This window comes from Lemur catta, chromosome 7 (genome assembly GCF_020740605.2).
Source record: "Lemur catta isolate mLemCat1 chromosome 7, mLemCat1.pri, whole genome shotgun sequence".
Lineage (NCBI taxonomy): Eukaryota > Metazoa > Chordata > Mammalia > Primates > Lemuridae > Lemur > Lemur catta.
In genome coordinates this window covers 93,598,042-93,626,028 of record NC_059134.1, presented here as the reverse complement: position 1 = coordinate 93,626,028, position 27,987 = coordinate 93,598,042, and the positions used below count along the sequence as shown (strand labels likewise).

The 27,987-nt window shown below is 40.8% G+C and overlaps 1 protein-coding gene across 6 annotated transcripts in view; it reads left to right on the top strand.

Annotated features, from left to right (window-relative positions):
• The window catches only part of AMBRA1 (autophagy and beclin 1 regulator 1), a 175,906-nt gene that overhangs the window by 51,151 nt on the left and 96,768 nt on the right, over positions 1-27,987 (top strand). For 3 of the 6 annotated variants that reach the window (XM_045557937.1, XM_045557934.1, XM_045557940.1), the window contains 2 exons: positions 16,059-16,145; positions 20,209-20,388. The exons of 1 other annotated variant lie outside the window; for it this stretch is intronic. In XM_045557937.1, the coding sequence (XP_045413893.1) occupies positions 16,059-16,145; positions 20,209-20,388 (267 nt within the window). The remainder of the gene's footprint in view (positions 1-16,058; positions 16,146-20,208; positions 20,389-27,987) is intronic. 2 more of the 6 variants (XM_045557938.1, XM_045557935.1) reach the window with 1 other exon arrangement.

The following is a 27,987-nucleotide window of genomic DNA, read 5'->3' as shown; positions in this document are numbered from 1 at the left end:
TTTTTTGAGACGGAGTCTCACTCTGTTTCCTGGGCTAGAGTGCCGTGGCATCAGCCTAGCTCACAGCAACCTCAAACTCCTGGGCTCAAGCAATCCTCCTGCCTCAGCCTCCCCAGTAGCTGGGACTACAAGCATGCGCCACCATGCCTGGCTAATTTTTTCTATATATTTTAGTTGTCCAGATAATTTCTTTCTATTTTTTTTTTTTTCGTAGAGACAGGGTCTTGCTTTTGCTCAGGCTGGTCTCGAACTCCTGAGCTCAAAAGATCCGCCCGCCTCAGCCTCCCAGAGTGCTAGGATTACAGGCATGAGCCATTGCGCCTGGCCCAGCCAACCCTTTTTTAAATCTCTGTGTGTGTTATGTGTGCATGCGTGGTAAAAAACATATAACATAGACTTACTCTTTTAACAGTATTTCAGATGTACACTATGGTATCGTTAATTGTGTGCACATTGTTGTACAATAGATCTCTAGAGATTTTTCATTTTGCTTGTCCCACTGAACAACTTCTTGTTTTCCCCTTCCCCAAGCCCCTAACAGCCACATTTCTACTTTTGTTTCTGTGAGTCTCATTACTTTAAATATCTCTTTTTAGTGTAACCATGCAGTATTTGTCTTTTTGTGATTGGCTTATTTCACTTAGCATAATATCCTTAAGGTTTATCCATGTAGCATTTATCAGAATTTCCTTCTTTCTAAGGGCTGAATAATATTCCATTCTGTGTATGTACCACATTTTCTTCATCCATTTATTTGTCGATGGACATTTAGGCTGCTTCCACATTTTGGCCATTTTGAATAGTGCTGCGGTAATCATGGATGTGTATTATCTCTTCGAAATCCTGTTTTTAGTTCTTTTGTATATATAACCAGAAGTGGAATTGCTGGGTCATATGGTAGTTCTATTTTTAATTGTTTGAGGAACCTTCATACTGTTCCCATGGTGGCTTAACCATTTAAAATCCTACCAACAGTGTTCAAGTGTGCAAAGTTTCCAATTTCTTCACATCCCTGCCAGCACCTGTTATTTTCTTTTTCTTTTTTTTTTTTTTTAAATAGTGGCCATCCTAACTGGTATGTTGGGATAAATAATTGTGGTTTTGCGTTGCATTTCCCTGATGATTAGTGATGTTGAGCATCTTTTCGTATGCTTTTTGACCACTTGTGTATCATTGTTGGAGAAATGTGTATTGAAATCTTTTGCCTATTGTTTAATATGGTTACTTTTTTGTTGTCATTGAGTTGTAGGAGTTCCTTATATGTTTTGGACATTAAACCCTTATCTGATGAATGGTTAGCAAATTTTTTCTCCCATTCTGTAGATGGCCTTTTCACTCTGTTCTGTTTGCTGCACAGAAGTTTTTAAGTTTGATGCAGTCCCATTTGTCTATTTTTGCTTTTGCCTGTAGTTTTTAATGCATAGGCATAGGCAAATAGGCAGTGATTTCATATCTCAGAAGTCATTGTTTCAGATTCCTATGTTTAGTCTGTAATCTATTTGGAGTTGACTTTTGTATATGATATGAGAGTCCATCTACATTCTTTCTCATGTGGATATCTAGTTTTCCCAGAACCATTTGTTGAAGAGACCATCATTTCCCAATTGTGCAGTCGTTTCACCCTTGTCAAAGATCATTTGACCACATCCCTGAGTGTTTATTTCTGGTCTCCCAATTCTGTTCCATTGGTCTGTATGTGTAACTTCATACCAATACCATATCGGTTTTATTACTGCAGTGTAGCTTTGTAATGTTTTGAAATTAGGAAGTTTGAGGTCTCCAGCTTTGTTATTTTTCTTTTCTTTCTTTCTTTTTTTTCTTTTTGAGGCAGAGTCCTGCTCTGTTACCCTGGGTAGAGTGCCATGGCGTCAGCCTAGCTCACAGCAACCTCAAACTCCTAGGCTCAAGCAATCCTACTGCCTCAGCCTCCCGAGCAGCTGGGACTACAGGCACGCGCCACCATGCCTGGCTAATTTTTCTATATATATTTTTAGCTGTCCATATAATTTCTTTCTATTTTTAGTAGAGATGAGGTCTCGCTCTTGCTCAGGCTGGTCTTGAACTCCTGAGCTCAAACAATCAGCCCACCTCAGCTTTCCAGAGTGCTAGGATTACAGGCGTGAGCCACCTCGCCCGGCCTCCAGCTTTGTTCTTTTTCTCAAGATTTTTTGGCTATTTAGGGTCCTTTGAGATTCCATATGAATTTTAGGATTTTTTTTTTCTATTTCTACAAAAAATGCCATTGAAATTTTGATAGGGATTGCATTGAATCTGTAGATTACAATGGGTAGTATGGACATTTTAATAATATTAATATTAACACATAATATTAGTAAGTCCCTATGAATGTGAGGTGTCTTTCCATTTATTTATATCTCCTTTAATTACTTTCTTTAGTATTTTGTAGTTTTCAGTCAACAAGTCTTCACCTCCTTGGTTAAGTTTATTCCTAAGTATTTTATTATTTTTGATGCTGTTGTAAATGGAATTACTTTCTTAAATTCCTTTTTGGCAGATGTAACCCTTTTGAAACTTAAGAAGGAGCTCTTTTTTTCCCTTTTAACTTCTCTAAAGTTTCCTTTTTACCCTTGTCTCTTTGCAGAAAGAATTCAAGTTGAAGCTGGGTTGGTCATTTTCTGTAAGCTCCTTAAAAGCAAAGGACCAGAGCTGTCATATTTATTCTAACAGAGTTGCTGAATTTTTAGTCTCTCATAGAGCCACTAAATTTGGTGGCTATAAGATGGTACTATTTTGGGTGTGATAAGGTCAGAGGAAGAGATATATATATTTCAGAATATATTTATTGTGAGACCTGCAGAAGTGTGTTACAGGTAAGCTTTGGAAAACTCTTGGAGCAATAGCTTTGGCCAATGGTTCTCAAAGTTTGGTACCCAGACCAAGAGCATCAGCATCTCTTGGGAACTTGTTAGAAATGCAGGTTTCTGGGTCTGCCCCAGGCCTACTGAATCAGTAACTGGGAGGAAGAGGAAGGCAAGGATGGCAATCTGCTTGTATTTTAAACAAGTTCTCCGGGTAATTCTGTTATATACTGAAGTTAGAGAACACTGTGTTAGACCATCTAGGAACGCTTCATCCCTCCAACCCCACCCCAACCCCCCAAAACTCTAGTGTACTAGGAGCATTCTGCATTATTCATTACTTCTTGTTTGTCGTTTTGCTCCTGTCCCATGTGATTCAATGCTACTTTAACTTTTAGAATCTCCTTAGGTTCCCCTTATTCTCTTTTTGTAGTGTATTTTAATAGAAAGTTTTGGAGTTGAGCAACACTGGGTTCAAATCTTGGTTCTACTGTGTGACTTACCCAAGGTCACACAGTAAGTAGCCTCTCTGAACTTTGGTTTCCTCAATTGTAAAATTATTGTTATGAGGGTTAAATGAGATAAAACATCAGTTGCTTTTATAAGTTTAGATGCTCAAAAAATATCAGCTTTCTCCCATTCCCCATCATTCCTCTGCTTTAAAAATAAAAATAAAAATAAAAAATCATCTCCTTTGTTTGACATACTTCCTGCATGTCATTTTCTTTTCTGTATGCTGTTTCTAGACTTCAGGCTTTCTGAGGTATCTGTGAAAACTCACCATGTAAAATTGGCATAAACCAAGCCCACAGAAGAGTGAAATGCCTTATAAAGGGAGCTTAAGGTATGACTTGTGATAGGGCTGATGCTAGATACTCCCATTAGTGACTTGCAATAGATACAAAAAGGTTCTATCTTAGGAGTTCCATAATGCAGAACGTAGTTTAGTCCATAGCAAAGGGGTGGGATATTATTCTCATTTTTCTTGTATTCTTTTATAGTGATTTGTGCAAAAGTAACTTGTCCTGCCTCTTGGTAAGGGAGGGAGCACAAATAGCCTTAATTTCCCAAGTTCTAGGACTACCTTCTACATTGAAAGGGAGCTACCCAGGGCAGACATATATTTCAGAAAGATGGAGAGCCTGATTGGGATACGTAGGAAAGAGCAGCAAATGTTTCTAAATTGACATTTCTGACCAATATTGGGACCTCATGCTTTAGACACCATGAGCTAGTTTGCACTTAGTTTTATTGTTTATGATCTGTTTTCAACTGCCTTTTTGTTTTTTGGGTAGCCAAGGTTGCTTTAAGGAGAGAGAGGGGTGATTACTTTAGGGCTGTAGTACTTTAGCTGACTTCATGGACTTACTTTTAATGTTGCTGTTGTGCTTAACTTGAAAGCTCTACAAGATGAGGAACTATTCCATTTATATATTGATGTATAACAAACCACATACCAAAAGTCGGTGACTTAAAGCACCATTTTATTATCTTTCCTGGTTCTTTGAGTAGACTGGGCTCAGTTGGGAGGTTCTTCTGGTCTTGGTAGGGTTCTCTCTAGAGTCATCTGGAAGCTCATTTGGGACCGGTGGGCCTCTCTCCCTTTCCATGTAGTCTTGGGGCTCCTGTCTCCATGTGGTTTCTCCATCAGAGTAGCTGGACTTCTTAAATAGCAATTTACAGCTTCTGAAAGTAACAATTCTAAGAGGAAGGAAATGGAAGCTGCCGGTTCCCTTAAAAGGGTGGGCCCAGAACTGGCACAGCTTGCTACATTGTCTTGGTTAAAGCAAGTCGTAGAGCAGTCTAGGTTCAGTGTAGGAGGTGACCACACAAGGTAAGAATACCAAGAGGTTAGTTTCTTTGGGGCCATCTTTGGAGACTGACTACTACAGGAACTGTATCTATTTTACATAGTACTAATATATATAACCAATAGAAGGCACTCAGTATTTGTGGTTTGAATCAATGGTTGGATGGACCAACACACAGATTGATGGATGGATGGATGGATACCTGACTGCTCTTGTTGTTTTACTTGGATGGGGCTTATGGGATTCTCAGAGCTCAGGTACCTACATTTATCCCTTTACGTCATTCATCCTTCTTCAACACGTCTCTCTTTCCGAGAGAACACCTTTTTAAGGCATAATGACTTGAATGGCCAGAGGGCATCATATTCCCTGCAGATATTTTGGGAGCTGTAATCCAAGGAAGAAAAAAAACAATGGCCATGTATTAGACTGTGTACTGGCTACGTGACACACATTCTTAATACTAATGATCTTGTGAAATAGGAATTTCCCCTCAAATGTTGAAGCTGAAGATAATGAACTTGCCTAAGGTCACACAGCTAGTAAGTGACACAAGATGGAATTTAAACTGTAATCTGTCTGATTCTAAAGCTCAAACGCCAAATTGCCTCATATTTTAGTTACTCAGGGTTTCTATTAATTAGTAGAGACCATTAAGATATATGAGAGGGAAAAGAAAAAGAGATACCAGAGGTTTCACAACAGCAGCACTATTGACATTTGGGTCTGAAAAATTCTTTATGTGGGAGGCCGTCCTGTGCATTGTAGGATATTTAGTAGTATTCCTGGCCTTTACCTACTAGATGCCAGTAGTGCTCCCCAGATGCAACAATCAAAAATGTCTCCAGACACTGCCAAATGTCTCCTGAGGGTAATCCCTCTCCCATTGAAAACCACAGATAAATTATTTTATGATTTACTGTCCTTTGATTTTGCTGGGGGTTTGGTTGTTTGTTTGTTTGTTTTTTAGAGACAGGGCCTCGCTTTATCACCCAGGCTGGAGTACCTAGTGGTGCGATCACAGCTCACTGCAACCTGTAATTCCTGGGTTCAGGTGGTCCTCCTCCCTCAGCCTTTCTAGTAGCTGGGACTATAGGTGTGTGTCACCACATCCTGCAATTTTTTTTTTTTTGGTGGAGATAGGGTCTCACTATGTTGCCCAAGCTGGTCTGAAACTCCTGGCCTCAAGTGATCCTCCCTCCTCTTTGGCCTCCTAGAGTGCTGGGATTACTGTCATGAGCCACTGCACCCAGCCTATTTTTTATTTTTGTAACATGACATCTCACAAGGAACTGGCAGTGGCTTTATACCATCTTATTCTTTTTTTTTTTTTTTTTTTGAGATGGAGTCTCACTCTGTTACCTGGGCTAGAGTGCCTTTTTTGAGACAGAGTCTCACTCTGTTTCCTGGGCTAGAGTGCCGTGGTGTCTGCCTAGCTCACAGCAACCTCAAACTCCTGGGCTCAAGCGATCCTTCTGCCTCAGCCTCCCGAGTAGCTGGGACTACAGGCATGTGCCACCATGCCCAGCTAATTTTTTCTATATATTTTTCATTGTCCAGATAATTTCTTTCTATTTTTTCAGTAAATACAGGGTCTCACTCTTGCTCAGGCTGGTCTCGAACTCCTGAGCTCAAGGGATCCGCCTGCCTCAGCCTCCCAGAGTGCTAGGATTACAGGCGTGAGCCACCACGCCTGGCCTACCATCTTATTCTTATACTAGTTATAATGGTACTGCCTGGTTCTGGTGGTCTTGAGTCATGCCTTTCTCTCATTGTTTCTCTCCTCTTTTGCCTTATCTTTCTTCTTTTGTCTCTGATTCCCCTAAATAAAGCACAGCTGGGTAAAGTGGTGTTTGTGAGGACTTACACAGGTATCATTCAGCAGGCATTCAGATCTCTGAAATTATAGCCATTACTGCTAGTAAAAAGAAGGCAATTTACATGTTCTAATTATAGTGGGGGGGGAACGCATAATTTTTAGCAAGCTGGAAATTAAATGGCTTCCAGACTCCACAGAGTTAATCTTCATCAGGGTAGTATTGATTGACATACCGGAGGATGTTAATGTGTGATTCTTTTTGGGAACGGGGGAGGAGAGTGGAAATTGCAGTTTCTCTACTAATTGTACATTAGGTATCATTTATGACAATTTCATGTTGTCTAGACAGAGGGAAATGATGGCAAAATTATCCCAGTGGCATCAAATGCTGAGTCCAGAAGGAATCAGGGTGGTTGCTGAAGTCAAGATCAGGGTTGAAGGACAAATGTCATATCCCCGAAGGAGAATCAGTGAAAATCAAATGTCATCAAGAGAAGCAGTTCAGAATGAACCTAGGATATAGGAAAAGTGATTGTATACTCTGAGCTTTGTGTTAGCTCAAGGGCTAACTCTGGGTTGTTTGGGGGCCCAGCTGCAATCTTTGCCCTCTTGTCTATTTCTGTAGACTTGAGAAAACTAATTGCATGAACAGATATGAGCTAGGAACCTGCCTCTTTGCTTCTGAGTAATAAATGCCCCAGCCCACAGTGCTTTCCTTTTCCCTCATTCTCTTGTAAGGCTTAACTTGCTAACTCTCTTTGCCTTCCTAATGCTGGCCCTAAGATCTTGCTTCCTATTAGAGAGTATAATGTTAGCAGTAAACCAGGATCAAAGGCCTGTCACTTCTTAATAAATGGCCTTGGTCAAGGATTTTTAAAGTTTCAGATCAGGAATGGGAATGTGAAAAACTATCTTAGAAGACATTTACAGGTTTGCTGGTATCAAAGCAGAAAATGATTCTACCAATATATTATTTGTAAAATTAATAGGTCTGCAGGTAGACTTTTAAGAATTTGTCCGTCATTCTGAATAAAATTAGCTAAGAATTCAAGATTGTGGAATTCTATAAATCTCTTCTTGAATTCAGGGGAAACCGGTCAATTAAGATGCACTGCCTCTTAATTAAAGTCTTAATTAAAGTTATATATCCTAGCTACTGCTTGTGGGGGCACATGTGCATGAAACTATCAGAACTAGCTGTGGAACTTTTTTCCATAGATTTGCTCATACTAATCCTCTGGTGAAAAGCCTCTGGTCTAAATCTCTGGTTTAAAAAAAGGTATGTGGTCTTTGAGTAGACCCCCCTAGTCTCCCAGAGAAAATGGATTTGGTTAGAGTAAAAACATCCATGTCTGCTTGGGCCTTTGAGTTTACATGATGACAAGAATGAGTTTTTATTATAAATTGAAGATTTATAACTATATTGTATGTGTTGAGGGTATATAAGAGCTAAGCATAGTGTCAACCAATCATTTTACAAATGTATTAAAAATAACCGCCGACCAGACAGCAGAGGGTCAGATGTTCCCAGAGGGATCGGGCTGACTTTTCAGGCAAGACTTTTGTGTAGTGAGATACATGATGATTGCACATGTATAAATTCTGTTTCCAGCCTCTTCCTTTTTGGTGTTTGTGTGATTATGTTGTGCTCTGATGTTTTACTGTCTATTGCTCACTGCCCAGAGGCATTGAAGAATACATTAATGTTTTGTAAAGATGTTTTAAGCTTTTCTGGTGAAATCTCTTGTTTTGAACCCTGTGAATTATTTATGTTTGATGGTAGTAAAATAAGGTGCATCTATACCATTGGCACTGTGAGCTCTTTCTGTAGTATGTCTGGTTTCTTCCTGAAGTTAGCCTTTTAGCAGTGCCACCCTGCCTTGGTCCACCCCACAGCAGGGGCAGGAATTGTCTGCCAGGCTCTGCAGGCAACTGCATCACATGCTCTAAGTGCACCCCTCAAAGTAGGGGGCCCTGCAGCGATCAGATGAATGCCTATCGCTGGATAACTTAAACGATAATTGCTAGTGTGTGAAATGGGGAGGCTTGGATGCCTCTACTTTAAAGCAGAGATGTCAATTTGGAAATCATAATAGAGGTGTCGTTTCAGAACACACAATTATTTTTTGCAAAGAATAAGGGCTTGTCATCTCCTCGCCCGGGCATGCGCTGAGGCAAAGATCTGGGGCTTGCAGAATAAGATTCAGAAATGAAGAAAGCAACAGTGCATTCAAGTTTCTTTGGCCTCCTGCCCCTTTGTTCCCTTGCAAACATTGCCCTCTTTCCCCTGTGAGGTCTCTTTTGGCAATATACAGTCCAGAAGCATCAGTCGTAGTTTCCCAGGCAAGTAGCCAGCCTCTGACTTTATGATTTAATGAGCCTCCCAGGGACCAGAGTGCACTCCATTTATCAGGTCAACTATGTCAGCACTTTAACCTGAGTGGCTTAAGTGACCAGAGGAATGAAGGATGATGTAAGCGGTTTCTGAAACCCTTGTTCCTACAAGAATTTTAGTGGGAGTTTTTTGGCATCTAGCAACTTTGTCTGAAAGTCATGGGATCAGTGGGGGCAATCAAATATGTCTTCTTGCTTATTTTTCCAATCCTAGTTAGGCCTGCTGATTCATTCACTTAGATATTTATTGATCTCATATTACATGTTAATTAGGAATGTGAGGCTTCCTTTTTTTGAGATAGGGTCTCGCTCTGTTGCTGGGGCTAGAGTGCAGTGGTTTCATCATATCATCACAGTTCACTGCAATGTCAAACTTCTGGGCTCAAATGATCCTCCTACCTCAGCCTCCCAAGTAGCTGGAACTACAGGCGCATGCCACCACACCTGGCTAAGTTTTTTGTTTTTTAGAGACAGGGTCTTGCTGTTGCCCAGGCTGGTCTTGAATTCCTGGCCTGAAGGGATCTTTCAGCCTGAGCCTCCCAAGCTACTAGGATTACAGGCATGAGCCACTGTGTCCAGCCAGGATGTGAGTTTTTTTTTTTTTTTTTTTTTTTTGAGACAGAGTCTCACTTTGTTGCCCGGGCTAGAGAGAGTGCCATGGCGTCAGCCTAGCTCACAGCAACCTCAAACTCCTGGGCTTAAGCGATCCTACTGCCTCAGCCTCCCGAGTAGCTGGGACTACAGGCATACGCCACCATGCCCAGCTCATTTTTTCTATATATATTTTTAGTTGTCCAGATAATTTTTATTTCTACTTTTAGTAGAGACGGGGTCTCGCTCAGGCTGGTCTCAAACTCCTGACCTCGAGTGATCCACCCGCCTTGGCCTCCCAGAGGGCTAGGATTACAGGCATGAGCCACCGCACCCGGCCCAGGATGTGAGTTTTGATGAGGATAAAAAGATGACTCAGACTCAGTACCTGTTTTCGTGTAGCTTGTAGTCCAGTAGCAGAGACAAGACATAAGTAACTGAAGTACAAGGTGACTTGGAGAAGGCCCATTAAGAGAGATACAAATGACTAGGCGCGGTGGCTCACACCTGTAATCCTAGCACTCTGGGAGGCCACAGCAGGAGGATTGCTTGAGCTCAGTAGTTCAAGACCAGCCTGAGCAAGAGCGAGACTCCTTCTCTACTAGAAATAGAAAAATTGCCCGGGTGTGGTGGTGCACCTGTAGTCCCAGCTACTGGGGAGGCTGAGGGAGGAGGATCACTGTAGCCCAGGAGTTTGAGGTTGTGATGAGCTATGATGACTCCACTGTACTCCAGCTTGGGCAAGACTCTGTCTCAAAAAAAAAAAAAAAAAAGGTACAAAATGCCATGGGGGATTGGGAAAGAGAGGGTGAACTTCTGGCTGGAAGACTCAGATAATTTGAGCATTGAGGGATTTTTACAGGGAAGAGGACTTTCCTAGAAAGAAGAAATGGCCAAGATAAATACATAGGTGGGATAGTGAAGGTGTGTTTCATTTACCTAGAACAATGGGATCCCTGAAGTCAAAACTTCTTTTTTTTTTTCTCCTTTTTTGAGACAGGCATTTGCTCTGTTGCCCTGAGTAGAGTGCAGTGGCTTCATCATAGCTCACTGCAGCCTCAAACTCTTGGGCTCCAATGATCCTCCTGTCTCAGCCTCCTGAGTCGCTGGGACTATAGGCACGAACACCCGTCTAATTTTTCTGTTTTAGTATGGAAGGAGTCGTCCTCTTGCTCAGGCTGGTCTCGAACTCCTGAGCTCAAGTGATCCTCCTGCCTCAGCCTCCCAGAGTGCTAGGGTTACAGGTGTAAGCCACCGCACCCAGCCCCAAAACTATTTATTTTTATTAATAAAATAATACTGAGATGTTCTTTGTCTTTTTCACTCTCATTCTTTCACAAATATACTGTGGAGTTTTCTACAGGCTCCATGACATGTACTGAGATTACCACTCTGATGGCTAATGGAATGTGTTTGTGTCTTAGAAATATCTCAGTTTTAATTTCAAATATGCATATTGATAGATGAAACCCATATAAACAAAAGCTCTTTGAGATCTTCACAATTTTTAAGAACTTAAGGAAAACATTGCTCTCTTTCCCATGAGAGGTCTCTTTTGGCAATATACAGTCCAAGAGCAGCAGTGGTAGTTTCCCAGGCAAGTAGATAGCCTCTAACTTTATGATTTAAATGAGTCCTGAGACCAAAAAATTTGAAAACCACTGAACTAGAGTACATTGTATATCCAAGAGGAATGAGAAATTTGTCTGCAAAGCTTTGAATGCTGAGCTGAGGAATCTGGATTTTTTTTACTAGGCAGAAGGTAGCTATTAGTTTGGTTTTGGCCGTACCAATGAATTGAAATAGCAGATGCCATACAGACACTAAAGCTAAGGAAGTTATTTATTAGGCATGGGGCATCAGTGGCATCTTCATCGCTTTTAGGAGCAGGTGTTCCCTATCAGTAGAGGCCACAGATTCCTGGCAATTGACTCTTTCCAATGGTTGGAGAAGGTCTGAACATGTTTGCTTTAGGATATTGATTTTTTCCATGTGATCTGACAACCAGTTAAAAGAATATTTTTAGGGTATAATTATTTAGTAAGGAGGAATTGTCATTGGCTTGTTTATTCTGTCTAGACTAGTACCCAGATTTCTGCATCTCAACCATGGTATCCATTGAATTTGAAGTAAAGGATCTTTTCTTTTAGATGATCTGTCTCTTCTCTCCTGACCACTGTTTTACTTTTCCAGATCTTCCACTACTTTTTATTGTCTTCCTCATCATCAAACAGCTGATCAAGGGAACCCATTTGCAGATATTCAGAATATAAATCAGGGAAGAAACAAATAGCTGTATTCATTTAAAGTGTTAGGCATTTTACAACATGAATTGTGTACCTGTTAACTTGTTATTTCAGTAAGGCTTAGTATTCATTTTTTTTTTTTTTCTTTTGAGACAGAGTCTCACTCTGTTGCCCAGGCTAGAGTGCTGTGGCATCAGCCTAGCTCACAGCAACCTCAAACTCCTGGGCTCAAGCAATCCTTCTGCCTCAGCCTCCCAAGTAGCTGGGACTACAGGCATCCACCACCATGCCCGGCTAATTTTTCTATATATATTTTTAGTTGGGCCGCTAATTTCTTTCTATTTTTAGTAGAGATGGGGTCTCCGCTCTTGCTCAGGCTGGTATTGAACTCCTGACCTTGAGTGATCCACCCGAGTTGGCCTCCCAGAGTGCTAGGATTATAGGCGTGAGCCACCGTGCCCGGCCTTAATATTCATTTTTGATGGTTTCCATAGTGCATAATGCTTTGATTTCAAGTTTTTCTATTTTGTTCCTTAGTTATTCTGCTTTATCTTTCAAGGAATTTTATGTAAGCAAATATTTTAGAGCCTGGGTGGGCAAAGGTCTTCTATTAGGTTGGAGCACAAGTAATTGCGGTTTTGGACCATGAATTTTAAATCATTATAAATAGGCTCAAACACACCTTTATTTATCAAAATAGGAACCATTACAATCAACACATTTTTGCCAACGAGAAATAGGTTTGTTTATTCCTGCAGCATAAAATTCCATGAACTCTTGGAAAGCATTTTCTTCATCCTGATGGTTGTGGAAGCATTTTCCGGTCAGATGAATATGGTGGATGAGGCAAAACTTCGTAGACCAATTCGTTCAGCTTTTGAAGTGTTGGTTGTGAGAGGTGCAGTCAGGTGTTGTCGTGGAGCATTGGGCCCTTTCAGTTGACCAGTGTTGGCTGCAGATGTTGCAGTTTTCAGTCTATTTGCTGAGCATATGTCTCAGATGTAATGGTTTTGCCGGGATTTAGAAAGCTATGGTGGATCAGACTGGCAGCAGACCACCAAATATGACCATAACCTTTTTTTTGGTGCAAGTTTGGCTTTGGGTAGTGCTTTGGAGCTTCTTCTTGGTGCAACCACTAAACTGGTCATATTATAAAGGAAAAATCGTAATATTTTTTTCCTGCTCCACAGTGGATCAAAATAGTACAACCCTTCGTGTACCTCCCTAGGATACCACTGGGATAGAGAATGAACCAGGCAAACTTGTAGAAAAAAGAAAGGGTTTTTTTGTGGGTTTTGTGTGTGTGTGTGTGTGTGTGTGTGTGTGTGTGTGTGTTTGTCAGATCTTCAACAACTCTTTAAAACATTTCTAAGTTGAGCTTATAGGTCAGAATGAAACGGTAGCTTCAAAAGTTTGGACAAGGTTGTCTAAGCTCTCCCTGATTTCATATTATCAAATTGCATGGTAGATCATTAAGTCAAAGTTTTGGTGACCAGAGCAGAAGGTGTACGGCTGCCTTCCCATTCCATTTTCTCCTGCCATTTCCCATTGACAGCTTGCTGCAAGAAGCGAACGCTAGGAGAGAAGAATCTTTCTTTGAGGCTCCTAGGAACGGTGGTGGTGATGTTTACTTGTCTAGTAACTTTAGTTCTTTCTTTATTCCGCACCAATTGGAGAAGTCTATTTTTACTCCAGATAGTACTTGTAACTGTGAAGAACTATGTTTCATCAGTGATGTGTGTATGTGGGGAGGTGCTATTCACAGTGATTGGCTTTCCCGATTTAGTGTATTAGCAGTAAAATGCCATATATATGTGGCTTGCCAGTTCCACTCTATTGTCTGGGGAGCAAATGGTGCCAACAGATTCTGTAGTAAGTAGGCACAGGGGAGGCATGTTCCAAAAGAACCTCTTCAGGGACTCTCCAGAGGCAAAGCCTAGCATTTTGGTTCTACTTTGATTTCAAAGAAGTTAGAGTGGGAAGTAGACTTTGCAGAATTAGAAAATGGAGTCATTAAAATTGAAGTTATCTAATTCAAACTCTTCCAGTTGAGGAATTTCCTTTATAGCATCTATGATAAGTCATCTTATCTCTGTCAATACTGTCATTGCCTTGGCATAGTAGGGGACATTATTTGCCTCCTAACTTATGATTATTTTCCAGGTAGAAGTACTTAAGAAGGATATATTTTGGTCAATCTGGAGGATGCTCTTTGCCAAAGGGCCTCTGCTTACTAAGCAGCCATTTGGAGGCTAACATGGCAGGTCTCAGTGATATTCAGGACTAACTCCAGAGCACTTTGGGATGGAACAAGCTTCTAGGTATTCTAGGGCAGTCAGCTGTTCCCAGACTTTGCTTCCATTCTTCAGCTCCCACCCAGTTTCTAAAGAACTAGTTCATTAGAAATAAATACGGAATATATAAAATGGCCTAAATGACTTGAGTACACACTATTTTCAAATTTTTGCTTTTCTTTTTTTCTCCAGACTATGTACCTTTCACTACCCCTAACTCTCACAAACATTCTTTATTTCGAAGACTGAAAGACTAGGAAGGAAAAAAAAAACTTTCTGCCAATTAAATTGTTACACAATCGTAAGATGTACCCCAATTTCAGACACATTAAAATGTGAAAAGAAAAAGTGTGATAAAATGTAGCATTTCTGCTGCTGTAAACAGTGATATTACTGAAGATTCAGGCTTTCAACCAGAGAGAAGGTGTATGTTATTACATTCTTCTTTTCCTCATTGGCTACATTGTGTTCTCTCCATTCAGTGGTAGGTTTGTTATAAGTGACTAAGTGTGGGGATATAGACCTTGTCTAGATAGAAAACATCATTTAATGGCTGGTTGTCCTAGGCAGGCCAGGTTGTAAGGCAGATTGATAGAGCCTTTGCTCTATCTCTTCCCTAGGCTGTTAGGAGAAATGTTGGGGTGGGCCAGTTGCTAGGATAAAGTGACTGCACATGACTCTACCTATAGCCAGCTGGTTTTAATAACAGTGAATTAAATTAACTCAATTGGAAAACATTGGTAGCTGCTGTCCGTATCCTGCAGATCTGCTTTAAAGAAGAGTCTGGCAGGGAGCTGGAGACCTGTTCCTAGGAGAGGCAGGGAAGATGCTGCTGGAGAGGAATAATACGCATTTCTTTCAGAGACCATTTCCTTTGAAACATGTTCTACGGCAGGAGCTTGATTGGCTGCCAAGGCACATATGAGTTGGGAGGCACTGTGTCAGACATGGCAAACCAGCGAACCCCTGTGCCATGTTTATTATATGTGTTTTAACTGGCGCTTATTGTACAAAAAGGAAAAAAAAAGGTCATAGCTAAAATTTAACTCTTTGGAGATTGCATGCAGAAGTCCACATTTCTGGCTTTTTCCTTAAAAAGTAGTAAGACCCAGCAGTACTGAGCCTACATTCTAGCATGGCTGGAGCTGAGTGATAGGACATATACCTTCCTGTTTGCTAAGCGCCATTGCTCATAGTGGATACAAATGGACTTGTTTCCTGGCTGTACCCTGGAAGATCCTGCATTTTGGAGTTAAGAAAGGGCCTCCTTTCACTTTGGAGTACTGGCACTATCACTTAATAGCTGTGTGCCACAGGGTGATATACTTTAACTACTAGGCTCAGCGTTCTGGTGTATATAGTAATACCTACCATTCTGGGTTGTGGTGAGGTTTAAACAAAGAAATACATGTGAAGTGCTTAGTATATTGCTTGGCACCAATAAAGTGCTCAATGAAATGTGTGGGTATCACATATGACTGGTTGATTTCATGATTAGGCTAGATTATATAAGTAAAAATTTTTGTCAGTTGTTAAGAGAGCCTGAGGAGTACTCTCTCTTTGTGTGTGTGTGTATTTTTAAAAGTTGATATATCATGGTTGTACATCTGAGGAGTACTGTTTCTTACAAAAAGGGTATGGGCAGGGCAGAATGAGTAGAAAGAAGATAGGTGGATAATGGATTATGATGGCATGGAGAAACTGAATGCCAGGATAAATAAATGTTGACATTATGTGATGATCTCTGTGTGTGCCTAAGTTTTCCCTCCTGTGTTGATCCCAACCTCCTATTTGTCTACTGGAGGTACTGCATATAGAAATAAGATCATGTCTCTGAAGCACTTGTTCATTTCTCCCTGAAGAGCAATATTCAGTGTACTACAGTGGCCATATCTAGTGTGGGAGCTCTGTAGCTCCTCATTTGTCTCTATAAACTTAGCTTGTAGGAAGGGTGTGATCCCAGATAACAGGTGTTAGCTGACTGCAAAGGGGGATGTTATTTATCCCTCCCCCATTTTTCCTTATGAATGACCTCTGAGTTGGTAATTGACAGGGATTATTGCCATTTTTTTAATCTCTGCTAGGAGGCTGCTGGAGTCTTCCCTCATTTCATTATCCCGTTATGATGGAGCAGGATCCAGAGAGCACCCAATTTACCCAGACCCAGCGAGGTAAGGCCAAAGTGAGAAATGGCACTAGGTGGGGGGAGGGGCGGCCCTTGGCGTTGCCAAGCTGTTGGAAGCTCCGTTCTGTGCCTCTCTGGTCCTGGTGCTCTTTTATTCTTCAGTTACGGTTTTGAGACAGGTGGTTCAGGTGATTGGGAAGTGTTGCAGGTAAGTGAACAGTACCTCTGGTGACAGAGGGTTGTGACTGAGCTCTTGTCCTTTGGGGCTCATTTGTGCAAGCTGGGTACTAGAGGAAGAACCTGAGGAGGCCACAGGCAGAGTCACAGGAAATTCTTTTTCTGCTGGCAGGGTGGCCAGTGCCCTTCAGACAGCCAGCCAATGGGGAGCAAAAGGTTTTTTTTTTTATTTGTAGGGAATTACTTATAAATTGAACAGACAAAACCCCTATTTATTGTCATTTGAGAAGGAATCTAAAATATCAAAGGGCAGAGGTGTATCTCCTTCAGATATTGAAATATTGGAGACTACCTAAAGGAAAAGATGACTAAAGAAAGAGTAATTGTATAAAACTAGTTGGCATTTCATTAAGTGCTTACTTTACTCCTAGAAGATATTTGAAAAGTTCTTGAAGAAATAAAGAAAAAAACAACACTCAGATGAATTCAAGGCCCTCCCTTCCCTGATGCTGGTAACTAAGGACCTAGGACGGGATGTTCGTGAATAGCATTCATCTGGAGAGCAGCTGCTTGGGGCTATCACAACTGAGTTTACCAAATCTGGTAGTGATCTGAAAAGGCATAACCTACACATTATTTAAGCAATCCCACAGCACACTGTGAGGCTTTGCCAAAAGAAAAGGGTAATTTATAATGGTGAGGCTGGTAGGTTAGCAGTATAGGTCAGTTAGCTAAGCAAGTTTTGCTCTAGGTTACAAATTGCAAGTCCATCTGGAAAAACCTTTAGAACCAAGTTGATTGCAAGAATATTAAATGATTTTGTTGTTGCTGCAGCTATATCATGACACTGAGCATTCTTTCTGAGATACAAGTGAAAAGACTCTCCATTATTCTCTTAGTTCTTTTTCCATATCCCAGAAATGACAAATTTAAGGATCAGAGAACATAGGGATTGATGACTTTAAAACAGGTAGGCAACTTAGATGATGACTGAAACAAGGAAGTTTATGTTCGTCTCTGTGTTTGAAAGCTTTAAGCCCTAAATATAAGGAAAGACATTTTTCATATGAATCAAATATTTTGCAGCAGTGAGATACAGAGTTCTTGGTATAAAACAGTTTCTTTTAGGTCACCAATAGGAGTCTCCAGTTAGAATCTCAATCCCCATAATTTCTAACCCTGCAAAGTTCAACAGGGATTATTAAAGACAATTATTTTCCCTCTTTTCATGTAATAAATCTGTTATTTATTCCTGCTCTGATCTCTTTATCACAGAAAGTGTCATACTTTGTGGTATTGGTATTTTTACATTTTCCTTTTGAACACAAAGTAGGTTTTTTGGAGGAGAAAATGTTCTTCCTTGAAGAAAACGTAAGGATTTATTTAAACATTTTCACTTGGAACACTTTAGGGTTGTTTGATGATTTTACAGCTCTTCATAGGGGAATGATTGTTATTAACTCATTACTGGTTGTTTAATTTCTTTTTTCGCTTAGGCTTCACCCTATACAATATGTATAGGTCAAAGCCTTTGTCAGATATCTCAGCATTCAGATCCTTAGCTTCCCTCTGGAAACCTAAGAAGACATGGCTAGGATGTACATGTATTTAATAATTGTGTCAGGAATCCTTTTTTACCATTGATCTATAGTTTCATAGCTTAGAGAATTCCTGTCCTATTGTGAAATTAAACAACTAGGATTACCTAGTGCTGAAATTTTGTCCCTACATAAAAGGACAATCTTTATTATCATCAGCATCAACATTATTTCTGCCTCTATCACCAGTAATCTTATAATGATTCCATTAGTTAGGATAGGCTATAAACTGAGGAATGAATATACTTATGGTCATTTTTCAGAATCAGTTCCAAAAAAAGGATCTTTCTCCTCTTGAAACTTTTCTCCTATTACATTCTTTTCCAGTCTGATTGACTTGAGAATTTAGCTAACAGTGCTTGGTTTCTGCTGGAAGATTTCTGTATTTTTAGTAGATATAAGAACAACTTGAGCATTGACTTCTGTTTGTTGAAAATTTAGGATTCTGTGATTCATCTTTGCAAAATGCTTGAGAACAGAGGTCCAAAGGGATAATGAAAGTTCCACCAATGAGGCTTTAGGAAATAGTTCTGTACTCTGATTATCTTGGTCAAGGCATCTATGCATACCCTGTCCGCTTGCTACATGCAAAGGTAATTTGGATTCAGCAGTGCTCAGTACAGTATATTATTTTGTAACACAGACATTTGAATTCTAAAGAGTGTTAGCTGTCCTGCTTGGGAATTCCATTTGCTGGTTGGCTGGTAGGACAGCACCTTTGATGACAGGCATTTCAGAGGCAGCCTCAGTTCCTATAGCAGTTGACTGCAGGATCTCCTTTGGCCTGCGTCAGAGGACCTCTTTGTAAGATGTTTGCAAATAGCTTTTTATACCCTTTGGATATAACTATTTGTTTCCATTCTCAGTGTTTTCAGATTTCCATTAAAAAAAAAAAAACAGAAGATACATACTTTTTCTTTTTATATTCAAATGTTATAGAAGTATATAAAATATAAAAGTGCCCAGGAACCCTCGTTAGGATTGCTGTGTCTCCTTTTAGTTTTTCTCTTAATCGCAGAAACATATTTTTGCATATATAGACCATTCTTCAAAATTTTTCCCACTTAAAATTTTATTTTTAAGGGCTTTCCCTGTGAGTATATTGGGATAATTTATTCTTTTTAATGGCTACATAGTGTTTCTTTGTATGGCTATAGTTTATTTAATCCCTTGCTGGACATTTGAGTTGTTTCTCAGTTTTTCACCAATGTTGACAATGTTGCAAATGAGCTTATATATCTTTGTAACCTTGTGTTTTGTTTCTGTAGGATTAAGTTCCTAGTGGAATTATTGAGTAAAATGTGTGCCTCAGGCAGGTTTTAAGTCTTTGAAATTTCTTAGCAATCCATTCAATATTATTATATAAACATTCTTCTTTTATTATTCCTCATGCTTTCAGTTTATAGCCTCAAATTATATAACAGTGTTGTGAGAAATGGAGGAAAAACTTGAGAAAGAAGGGAATGTGGGGAATTGTATGGGACCCTAGAAGTTTTCGTTGAGTATCAGGATACTTGAGCCATAATTTGAAGAATATAGATGTAAGCTAATTATTTAGTGGATTAGCCATAGTAAGGGAGAAGAAAATTGAATAACTGTTACCTTCTGTATTGCTTAGTGCCCATGTAGCCTCTGATGCTGATTGTAAGATATAGAAAATCTTTTTCTCTGTTAGATTTTCTGTTGTCCTAAGGATATTTTACTCTCGGTCTCTGTCCTGAATATTTTTTTCATGTTATGAATACCTATCATTAATCCATAAGAGAGTGATAAGAGGTTCCAAGAGATCATTTTAAGGAGGTAGGACAATCTGGAGCTATGTGTACTTGCTGGAGAAAAAAGAAGTCCTGGTGAAGATACCTGTGGGTGCCTTCTTGAATTATCTAATGCTTACCATCTCCTGGCCTGTTTTCTCATCTATAAAATGAAAGTCTAGATGATTACTAAGGTCCCTTTCATTTCTTACATTTTATATATGGATGGTGATCAAGGAAAAGCCGAGATTCTGTTTAAAGGACACTCAGAGGCTAAAAGGGGTCCCTTAAGAAGCTAGAAAGATAGGTCCAGTATTATCCTCTTGGGAAGGGGGAGCTCTTCATCAGAATATGACTGATTAAACTGCCTATTTGCCTTATCACAAACAGAAACATTGGTGATAGTCTGATAAGTATATTCTGCAGTACAAACCTCCTGGTGAGTTAAATGCCTTTTATTTTTTATGTCTCCAGAGTTCTCCTCAGCAGGGAGATGCCATAGGAGAGCTGGATTTACTGTCTTTCATAGTATTCCCCACATTAGTGCTAGTTTGTGTTTGTCCATCTCTGTCTCTCTCAGATTATCTCCTGCTGCATACTACGCCCAGAGGATGATCCAGTATCTCTCACGGAGAGACAGTATTCGCCAGCGCTCTATGCGCTACCAACAGAACCGTCTCCGTTCTTCCACCTCCTCCTCTTCCTCAGACAACCAGGGTCCATCAGTAGAGGGAACCGACTTGGAATTTGAGGACTTTGAGTAAGTACATACTCAGCTTGCTTTCTTCCCTCTCCTCCAGTTGGCTACTGTCTGAGCAGCAATGGTGGCCACTCTTTCTTCCAACCCCTAAGTTATTATTTATGAGTAACAGGATGAGGGTGAGGGACTGAGGGTTGAAATGCCCAGAGCACTTCTACCTCTGGTAGTTGCACTGCTGATTCACCACAGCCTATGGGCAGAGACAGCCCATTGGCCCCACGCCAGAATCAGAGAGGATGGCTGCTGTTCTTCAGGCAGCATTTATATTTCCCTTTGGTGTGTACAGTGACTATGGAAATGCTTCTCATGGATTGTCTTCACAACATGGGGAGGCAGGAGGGTTGGTGTTTTTTCTCTTAAGCAGAGTAGATGTGGAGATGTATTCTTTATTTTAAAATTCTCATATTTCCCTAAAAGGATTTTCTTATTGCCGTGATCAAACTGATTCTTTGAAATCCTGCTTCCTTGCTTAAATTTTCTAAGTCTCTTCCAGGATCCCATGAAAGTTGCCTGCCAAATTAATGTGGTGGGTTGAGAGGTTATTCCTTGCTTCTTTTGGTCTTTTTGAGTGGTTGGTGGTGGGGGTCATGAGCTAAAGGAACGGGTGGGCCCCAGGCTCCAGGATGCCCACCAGCCCTCCTGCTCGGTGTCGCGTTCTCTTGACTGCTGTTCCTGACCATTCTAGCTGGTTATTGTGTTTCTTTCCATCTTGAAACTGAGCTTTCCTGACTTGTATCAAATTGGACATTTGGGTCTTGTTTTGATTCCTATATTTTGGTATTCTCAAACATGCAAACCAAGAGAGAGAGAAGAAAGTATTTTTTTTCATCCTTTCTTTTTTTGCTGGTGTTATTGAAATAGGACAGCCTGTCAGTCATTTCTCCCCCTACCCCTCTTCTATCTTGAAATAGCCTGGCCAGGTCTGGGGTCTTAGGAGTTCTTGCCTCCCCCTCAACCTTCTTCCTCTTGCTTAACTGAACGGATAGTTCCCTATGAACCATGTTGCAACAGAGCTTTATGTTTGAGGAGCCTCTTTGCCAAAAGGACAAAGAAAGTGGGAACAATCTTTGTACCAATTTGCCTTCCTGATGCTATCATTAAACGTACTAGCATTTGCGTTCTTGGAAGCAAAGGGAAAACCAAGTGGGAGGTTTATTTGTCTGAGAAAGATGTAAATGGGAAAGAAATGCAGGGATGGCCTGAAGCAGCTGTCATGTGGCAAATGGAGCAGCGGTCAAGGTCCCAGCTTGTCTACTATGGGAGAAGAGCAGAGCTACTTTCTGACTCTCAGCATGCGTCCTCTCCCTTCTGTCTACTCTAGGGCGAGGTGATGCATATAACAGCAGTACAGGGAACAGAGTGTCTCCATTCACTTAGCTAGACAGACACTTGTGAAATATGTTCTCCTGTAGATATTATGACTTTTCCAGGACCAGGATCTATTCAGGGAAGCAGTTTAAACATACATGCTGAGGCTGCTGGCACTTAGTGCTGCTGAAAAGCCTGGGTGGCTTTCACTCAGTAATGCCACGGAGCCCTGGAAGTCAGCGCTGTGGATTGCCTAGCCCTCTTTCCATGCACTCTTGAAGTCTGTGTTGCCTCTTTGCAGTAGTGAAATGTGGGGCTCATGCCTTTGAGCTGTATCTTGCCTCGTGACTTGTCCTTCACAAGGGAGTTCTGGGTTAGTTTAAAATGTTCTGTTCTTAGTCTTACCTTCCCTTTCTTCTGCTACCACCTCCTCCTCTCCCCTTCCTTCCCCCTCAATTTTCCTGTGTCAGACTGCCTCCTCCTTGTGCTCCCCCAGCCCACCTATGCTTTCACCCCAACCCCCTGGCTTCAACACGACCTGAATTTACATTTCCTTCTTCACCTTTCATGAGCTGATTACCATTGTTTTTTCCTAAGGCTCTAATCCTCCCTGGTTAGTAATAATGGGCTAATTTCTCTAATGCCCCTCTGAGAGTCCCTGCTCTGGGTGTTTGCCTTTCTTTTTGGGCTGATATAGACCAGAATGTTGTTTTTAATAGCAGCTCTGGATTAGTCACTTCAGTGTTAGTAGTCCAGGTCTCTTAGTGAAGGATGTTGTTGGCTGGTTGATGCTGATTTACTTTCTGTTCATTCTTTCTCTGTCTCCTTCCCTGCCTTCTACCCCACAGTGTACTCTGAGTGCTGCTCTTAATCTCCAGGCGCTCTGAGGAGGAAGAGAATTAGGAATAAGGAATATACCATCCCATTTTAATTTCTCTGCCCCAATCCTTTCCCTTAGCTTTGATAACTAGAATGAAAGTTAGAGGCTTGTATAGTCATAATTTATGGTTTTTTCAGATACTGAGAGGTTAGGTACATACGGCCTGAAATCCTCCTAACAGTTAGGGTACCATTAAGAGTGATTGTTCTTTTATTAGGTTTCCTCACCTTCACACCACATCATGCTCCTGCCTTTGCTACCTCACTTCGACCTCTTCCCTCTCCTATTTGTTATACATCCTGGTGTATAGAATCCCTGAGAAACCAGGGAGCCATTACTCAGATTCCATCTTTTTTGGTTCCCTTCCACTTGACCATATCAGATATGTCTAAGATTAAAGAACAGGAACAAGCATATTTAGTGTCTGACTATTATTGTCCTGCAGATTTAAAAACCTTTAAAAATGATGCACAACCATTTTTGAGCCCTCCCACAACCTTGCTGTGGAAGACCATCGAGATCTATCTCTAGGGAAGATGATTGGTTGGCATCAGGTTAAATTTTCGGTTCTTTTGTGGTCTGGATTAATGACCACCTTCCCAGGCAGGCATCTCCTGCCATTCATCTCTGTCTGCAGTGAGGATTGAGACTGCAGGATCCCTGTGTTTATCAAAATGCACAAACAGGACATCCAGAAACCTGCTGTTAGCAGGTCTCTCCTGAAGCCTTCAGCAGCTGTCTTTGTATAAAGATGTTCATAAGCAGGGTAAAGGTGTGGCTGCCAGTGACATTGCTGTCTGCTTGCTGTCAAGCCCAGACCACCTACTAGAATGTAGATGGCAAATAAGCATAAGGAAAACTCACATTTTCATGTTCACCATCCCTTTGGAAAGAGGGAGGGGGACTTTTATAAAGCCCAGGTTAAGTGTTATGTCCCAGTAGTTGCTAAGACCTGCAAAAGAAGTGATATGGATGCCTTTATGACTATTTTTCCAGGTATCTTTGCCCCCTTCGTCATATTATTGGTTATTCTAAATGTAATTATAATCCCAGAATCATCCCCAGCTCATATTCTTGCCCCCTTCTGTAGCTGCTTTGCTTTGAAGCTTCAGATTAAATCAGCCGCAAATACCTCCACCATGCATGCTGGCCACTGAGTAATTTATATTCAGCTTCTTTTTTTTTTTTTTTTTCCTTTTCGTTTTTTGGAGGTAGGGTCTTGCTCTGTTGCCCAGGCTAGAGTGAGGTAGCATCATCATAGCTCACTGCAACGTCAAACTCCTGGGCTCAAGGGATCCTCCTACCTCAGCCTCCTGAGTAGCTGGGACTAGTGCCACCATGCCTGGCTAAGATTTCTATTTTTTGTAGAGATAGGGGTCTTACTAAGTTGGTCAGGCTGGTCTTGAACTCCTGGTCTCAAGTTATCCTTCCGTCTCAGTCTCCCAAAGTGTTAGGATTATAGGTGTGAGCCATCGTGCCTGGCCTATATTTAGATTGTTAAACTGTTGCTACCACAGAAGAGAATAAGTCCTTCATTCCTAATTGTGACAGTGGGCTATACTTTGGGTTTTTGCCTGGGAAAGTCATCTTAGTGAGAATTCTAATCTTTCAGCCTTAAGATGAAATCTCTTTAGGTCTATTATATTTATTTTCTTCACTCTTCTAATTTATCTGGTCCCCTTTACCCAGAAATCCATATTGTGGCAAAATTTAGGCACACATCATTTTATTGGGATTTGCTTTAATTGCACTTCACAGATACTGCATTTTTTGCAAATTGAAGGTTTGTGGCAACTCTGCGTTGAGCAGTTGGCACTATTTTTCCAACACTATGTGCTTATTTCATGTCTCTGTGTCACATTTTGGTAATTCTCAAGATATTTCAAACTTTTTCATCATTATATCTGTTATGCTGATCTGTGATCAGTGATCTTTGATGTCATTATGGTAATTGTTTGAGGGTACCACAAACCATGCCCATATAAGATGGTGAACTTAATTGATAGATGTAGTGTGTGTTGTGACTGCTCCACTGACCGGCCATTCCCCTGTCTCTCTCCCTCTCTTCAGGCCTCCCTATTGCCTTAGACACAGAAAAATTGAGATTAGGCCAATTAATAACCCTATAGTGACCTCTAAATGTTCAAGTGAAAGGAAAAGTTGCACATCTCTCACTTTAAATCAAAAGCTAGAAATGATTAAGCTTAGTGAGTAAGGCATGTTGAAAGGTGAGATAGGCTGAAAGCCAGGCCTCTTATACCAGTTAGCTAAGTTGCAAATGCAAAGGAAAAGTTTTTCAAGGAAATTAAAAGTGCTACTCTGGGGAACACATCAATGATAAGAAAGCAAAACAGCCTTATTGCTGATGTAGAGAAAGTTTTTAGTGGTTTGCATAGACCTAACCAGCCACAGTGTTCACTTAGCCAAAGCCTAATCCACAGCAAGGCCCTAACTCTCTTTAATTCCATGATGGCTGAGAGAGGTGAGGATGCTGCAGAAGAAAATTGTAAAGCTAGCAGAGGTTGGTTTGAGGTTTAAGGAAAGAAGCTGGCCGGGCGCGGTGGCTCACGCCTGTAATCCTAGCTCTGGGAGGCCGAGGCGGGTGGATCGCTCGAGGTCAGGAGTTCGAGACCAGCCTGAGCAAGAGTGAGACCCTGTCTGTACTAAAAATAGAAAGAAATTATCTGGCCAACTAAAAATATATATACAAAAAAATTAGCCGGGCATGGTGGCTCATGCCTGTAGTCCCAGCTACTCGGGAGGCTGAGGCAGTAGGATCGCTTAAGCCCAGGAGTTTGAGGTTGCTGTGAGCTAGGCTGATGCCACGGCACTCACTCTAGCCCGGGTAACAAAGTGAGACTCTGTCTCAAAAAAAAAAAAAAAAAAAAAGGAAAGAAGCTATCTCCATAACATAAAAGTACAAGGTGAAGCAGCAAGTGCTGATGCAGAAGCTGCAGCAAGTTATCCAGAAGATCTAGCTAAAATATAACATAATTGATGAAGGTGGCTACACTAAACAACACATTTTCAATGTAAATGAAACAGCTTTCTTTTGAAAGAAGATGCCATCTAGGACTTTAATAACTAGAGAGGAGAAGTCAATGCCTGGCTTCAGAGCTTCAAAGGACAGGTGGACTCTTTTGTTAGGGGTTAATGTAGCTGGTGACTTTAAGTTGAAGCCAGTGCTCATTTACCATTTCAAAAATCCTCTGATCTTTAATAATTATTCTAGATCTACTTTCCCTGTGCTCTGTAAATGGAACAATAAAGCCTGGATGGCAGCACATCTGTGTACAGCATGCTTTACCAAATATTTTAAGCTCTCTTTTGAGACCTACTGATCAGAAAAAAGATTCCTTTCAAAATATTACTACTCATTGACAATGTACTTAGTTACTTATGAGCTCTGATGGAGATGTATGAGATTAATGTTGTTCTCATGCTTTCTAACAGCATCCATTCTGCAGCTCGTGGATCAAGGAGTAATTTCAACTTTCAAGTCTTATTTAAGAAACATGTTTTGGGCCAGGTGTGGTGGCTCATGCCTGTAATCCTAGCACTCTGGGATGTTGAGGCAGGAGGATTGCTTGAGCTCAGGAGTTGAGACCAGCCAGAGCAAGAGCAAAACTCTGTCTCTACTAATAAAAAAAATTAGCCAGTCACCCTGGTGCGCGCCTGTAGTCCCAGATACTTGGGTGGCTGAGGCAGGAGGATCAGTTGAGCCCAGGAGTTTGAGGTTGCAGGGAGTTACAGTGATGCCACTGTACTCTACCTGGGGTGACAGAGCGAGACTCTGTCTCAGGAAATTAATTAATTAGTTAACTAATTAAATTGTTTAAAAAAGGAATACATTTTGTAAGGCTAGAGCTGCCATAGATAGTGATTCCTCTAACTGGGCAAAGTAAATTGAAAACCTTCTGGAAAGGATTCACCATTCTCGATGCCATTGAGAACATTCATGATTCATGGGAGGATGTCAAAATATCAACATTAACAGGAATTTGGAAGAAGTTGATAGCAACCCTCATGGATGACTTGGAGGGGTTCAAGACTTTAGTGGAGGAAATAACTGCAGGTGTGGTAGAAATAGCAAAAGAACTAAAATTAGAAGTGGAGCCTGAAGATGTGACTGAATTTCTGCAATCTCATGATAAAACTTGACTGGATGAGGAGTTACTTCTTATAGAAGGAAGTGATTTCTTAAGGTGGAATCTACTCCTGGTGAAGATGGTGTGAACATTGTTGAGATGACAACAAAGGATTTAGAATATTACATAAACTTAATTGATAAAGCAGCAGCAGGGTTTGAGAGAATTGACTCCAATTTTGAAAGAAGTTCTACTGTAGGTAAAATTCTATCAATCAGCATCGCATGCTATAGAGAAATCTTTCATGAAAGGAAGAGTCAATCGGTGCAGCAAACTTCATTGTTGTCTTATTTTCAGAAATTGCCACAGCCACCCCAACCTTCAGCAGCCACCACCCTGATCAGTCAGGAACCATTAACATCGAGGCAAGACCCTCCACAAGCAAAAAGATTACAACTCACTGAAGGCTCAGATGATCGTTAGCATTTTTTAGCAATAAAGTATTTTTAAATTAAGGTATGTACATTGTTCTTTTAGACATAATGCTATTGCACACCTAATAGATTACAGTATAGTGTAAACATAACTTTTATATGTACTGGGAGACCAAAAAATTTGTGACTTGCTTTATTGCAATATTCACTTCATTGCAGTGGTCTGGAATTGAACCTGCAGTATCTCTGAGGTATGCCTGTATGCAAAAATGTTTAGTTGTGAGTATGATAATTATTTCTGGGTGCCAGAGATCTATTCTGGTTCCTTAGTTTGGCATGATATGTTCTAGCAGTACCACATACTCATGTACAGAGGAGACTCATGTAGCAAGAGCTTTTCCTTTTATGGTCCCCTTGCCAGACACCTTCTGGTAAGGAAGTTATTAAAAGGTCTTCTTGGTGTATCATGTAGCTGAGGAGAGTTCTGAAGGCTGTAGCTCAGCTCTGCTGTCTGACTGGGTGTGGCATAGAGGAAGTTGCTTGCCTTTAGTTCACAATTTAATATTCTTCCTCTGCCCCATTGATATAACTGAAACATGGTTGAGCTGTGGCAAAAAAAAAAAACATGTTAGAAACCAGATAATACTACTCTCATCAGGTGATAATCCTGACGGCTTTATGAGACTTACATACTTCAAGTTCTCCTGGCTGGAAATTCCAGCAGAGTGAATGAAGCCAGATGTCCTTGGTGGTACTTACTCCTGCTCTCTCTTCTTAGCCCAGAATTTCCAAGACTTCTATAGGAGTCAATATCTAGTCTCTAATAACAAATATATACCTTGTAGCCAAGAAAGGGAAGGGTAGCTTGGCATTTAAAATCTTCGGAGGG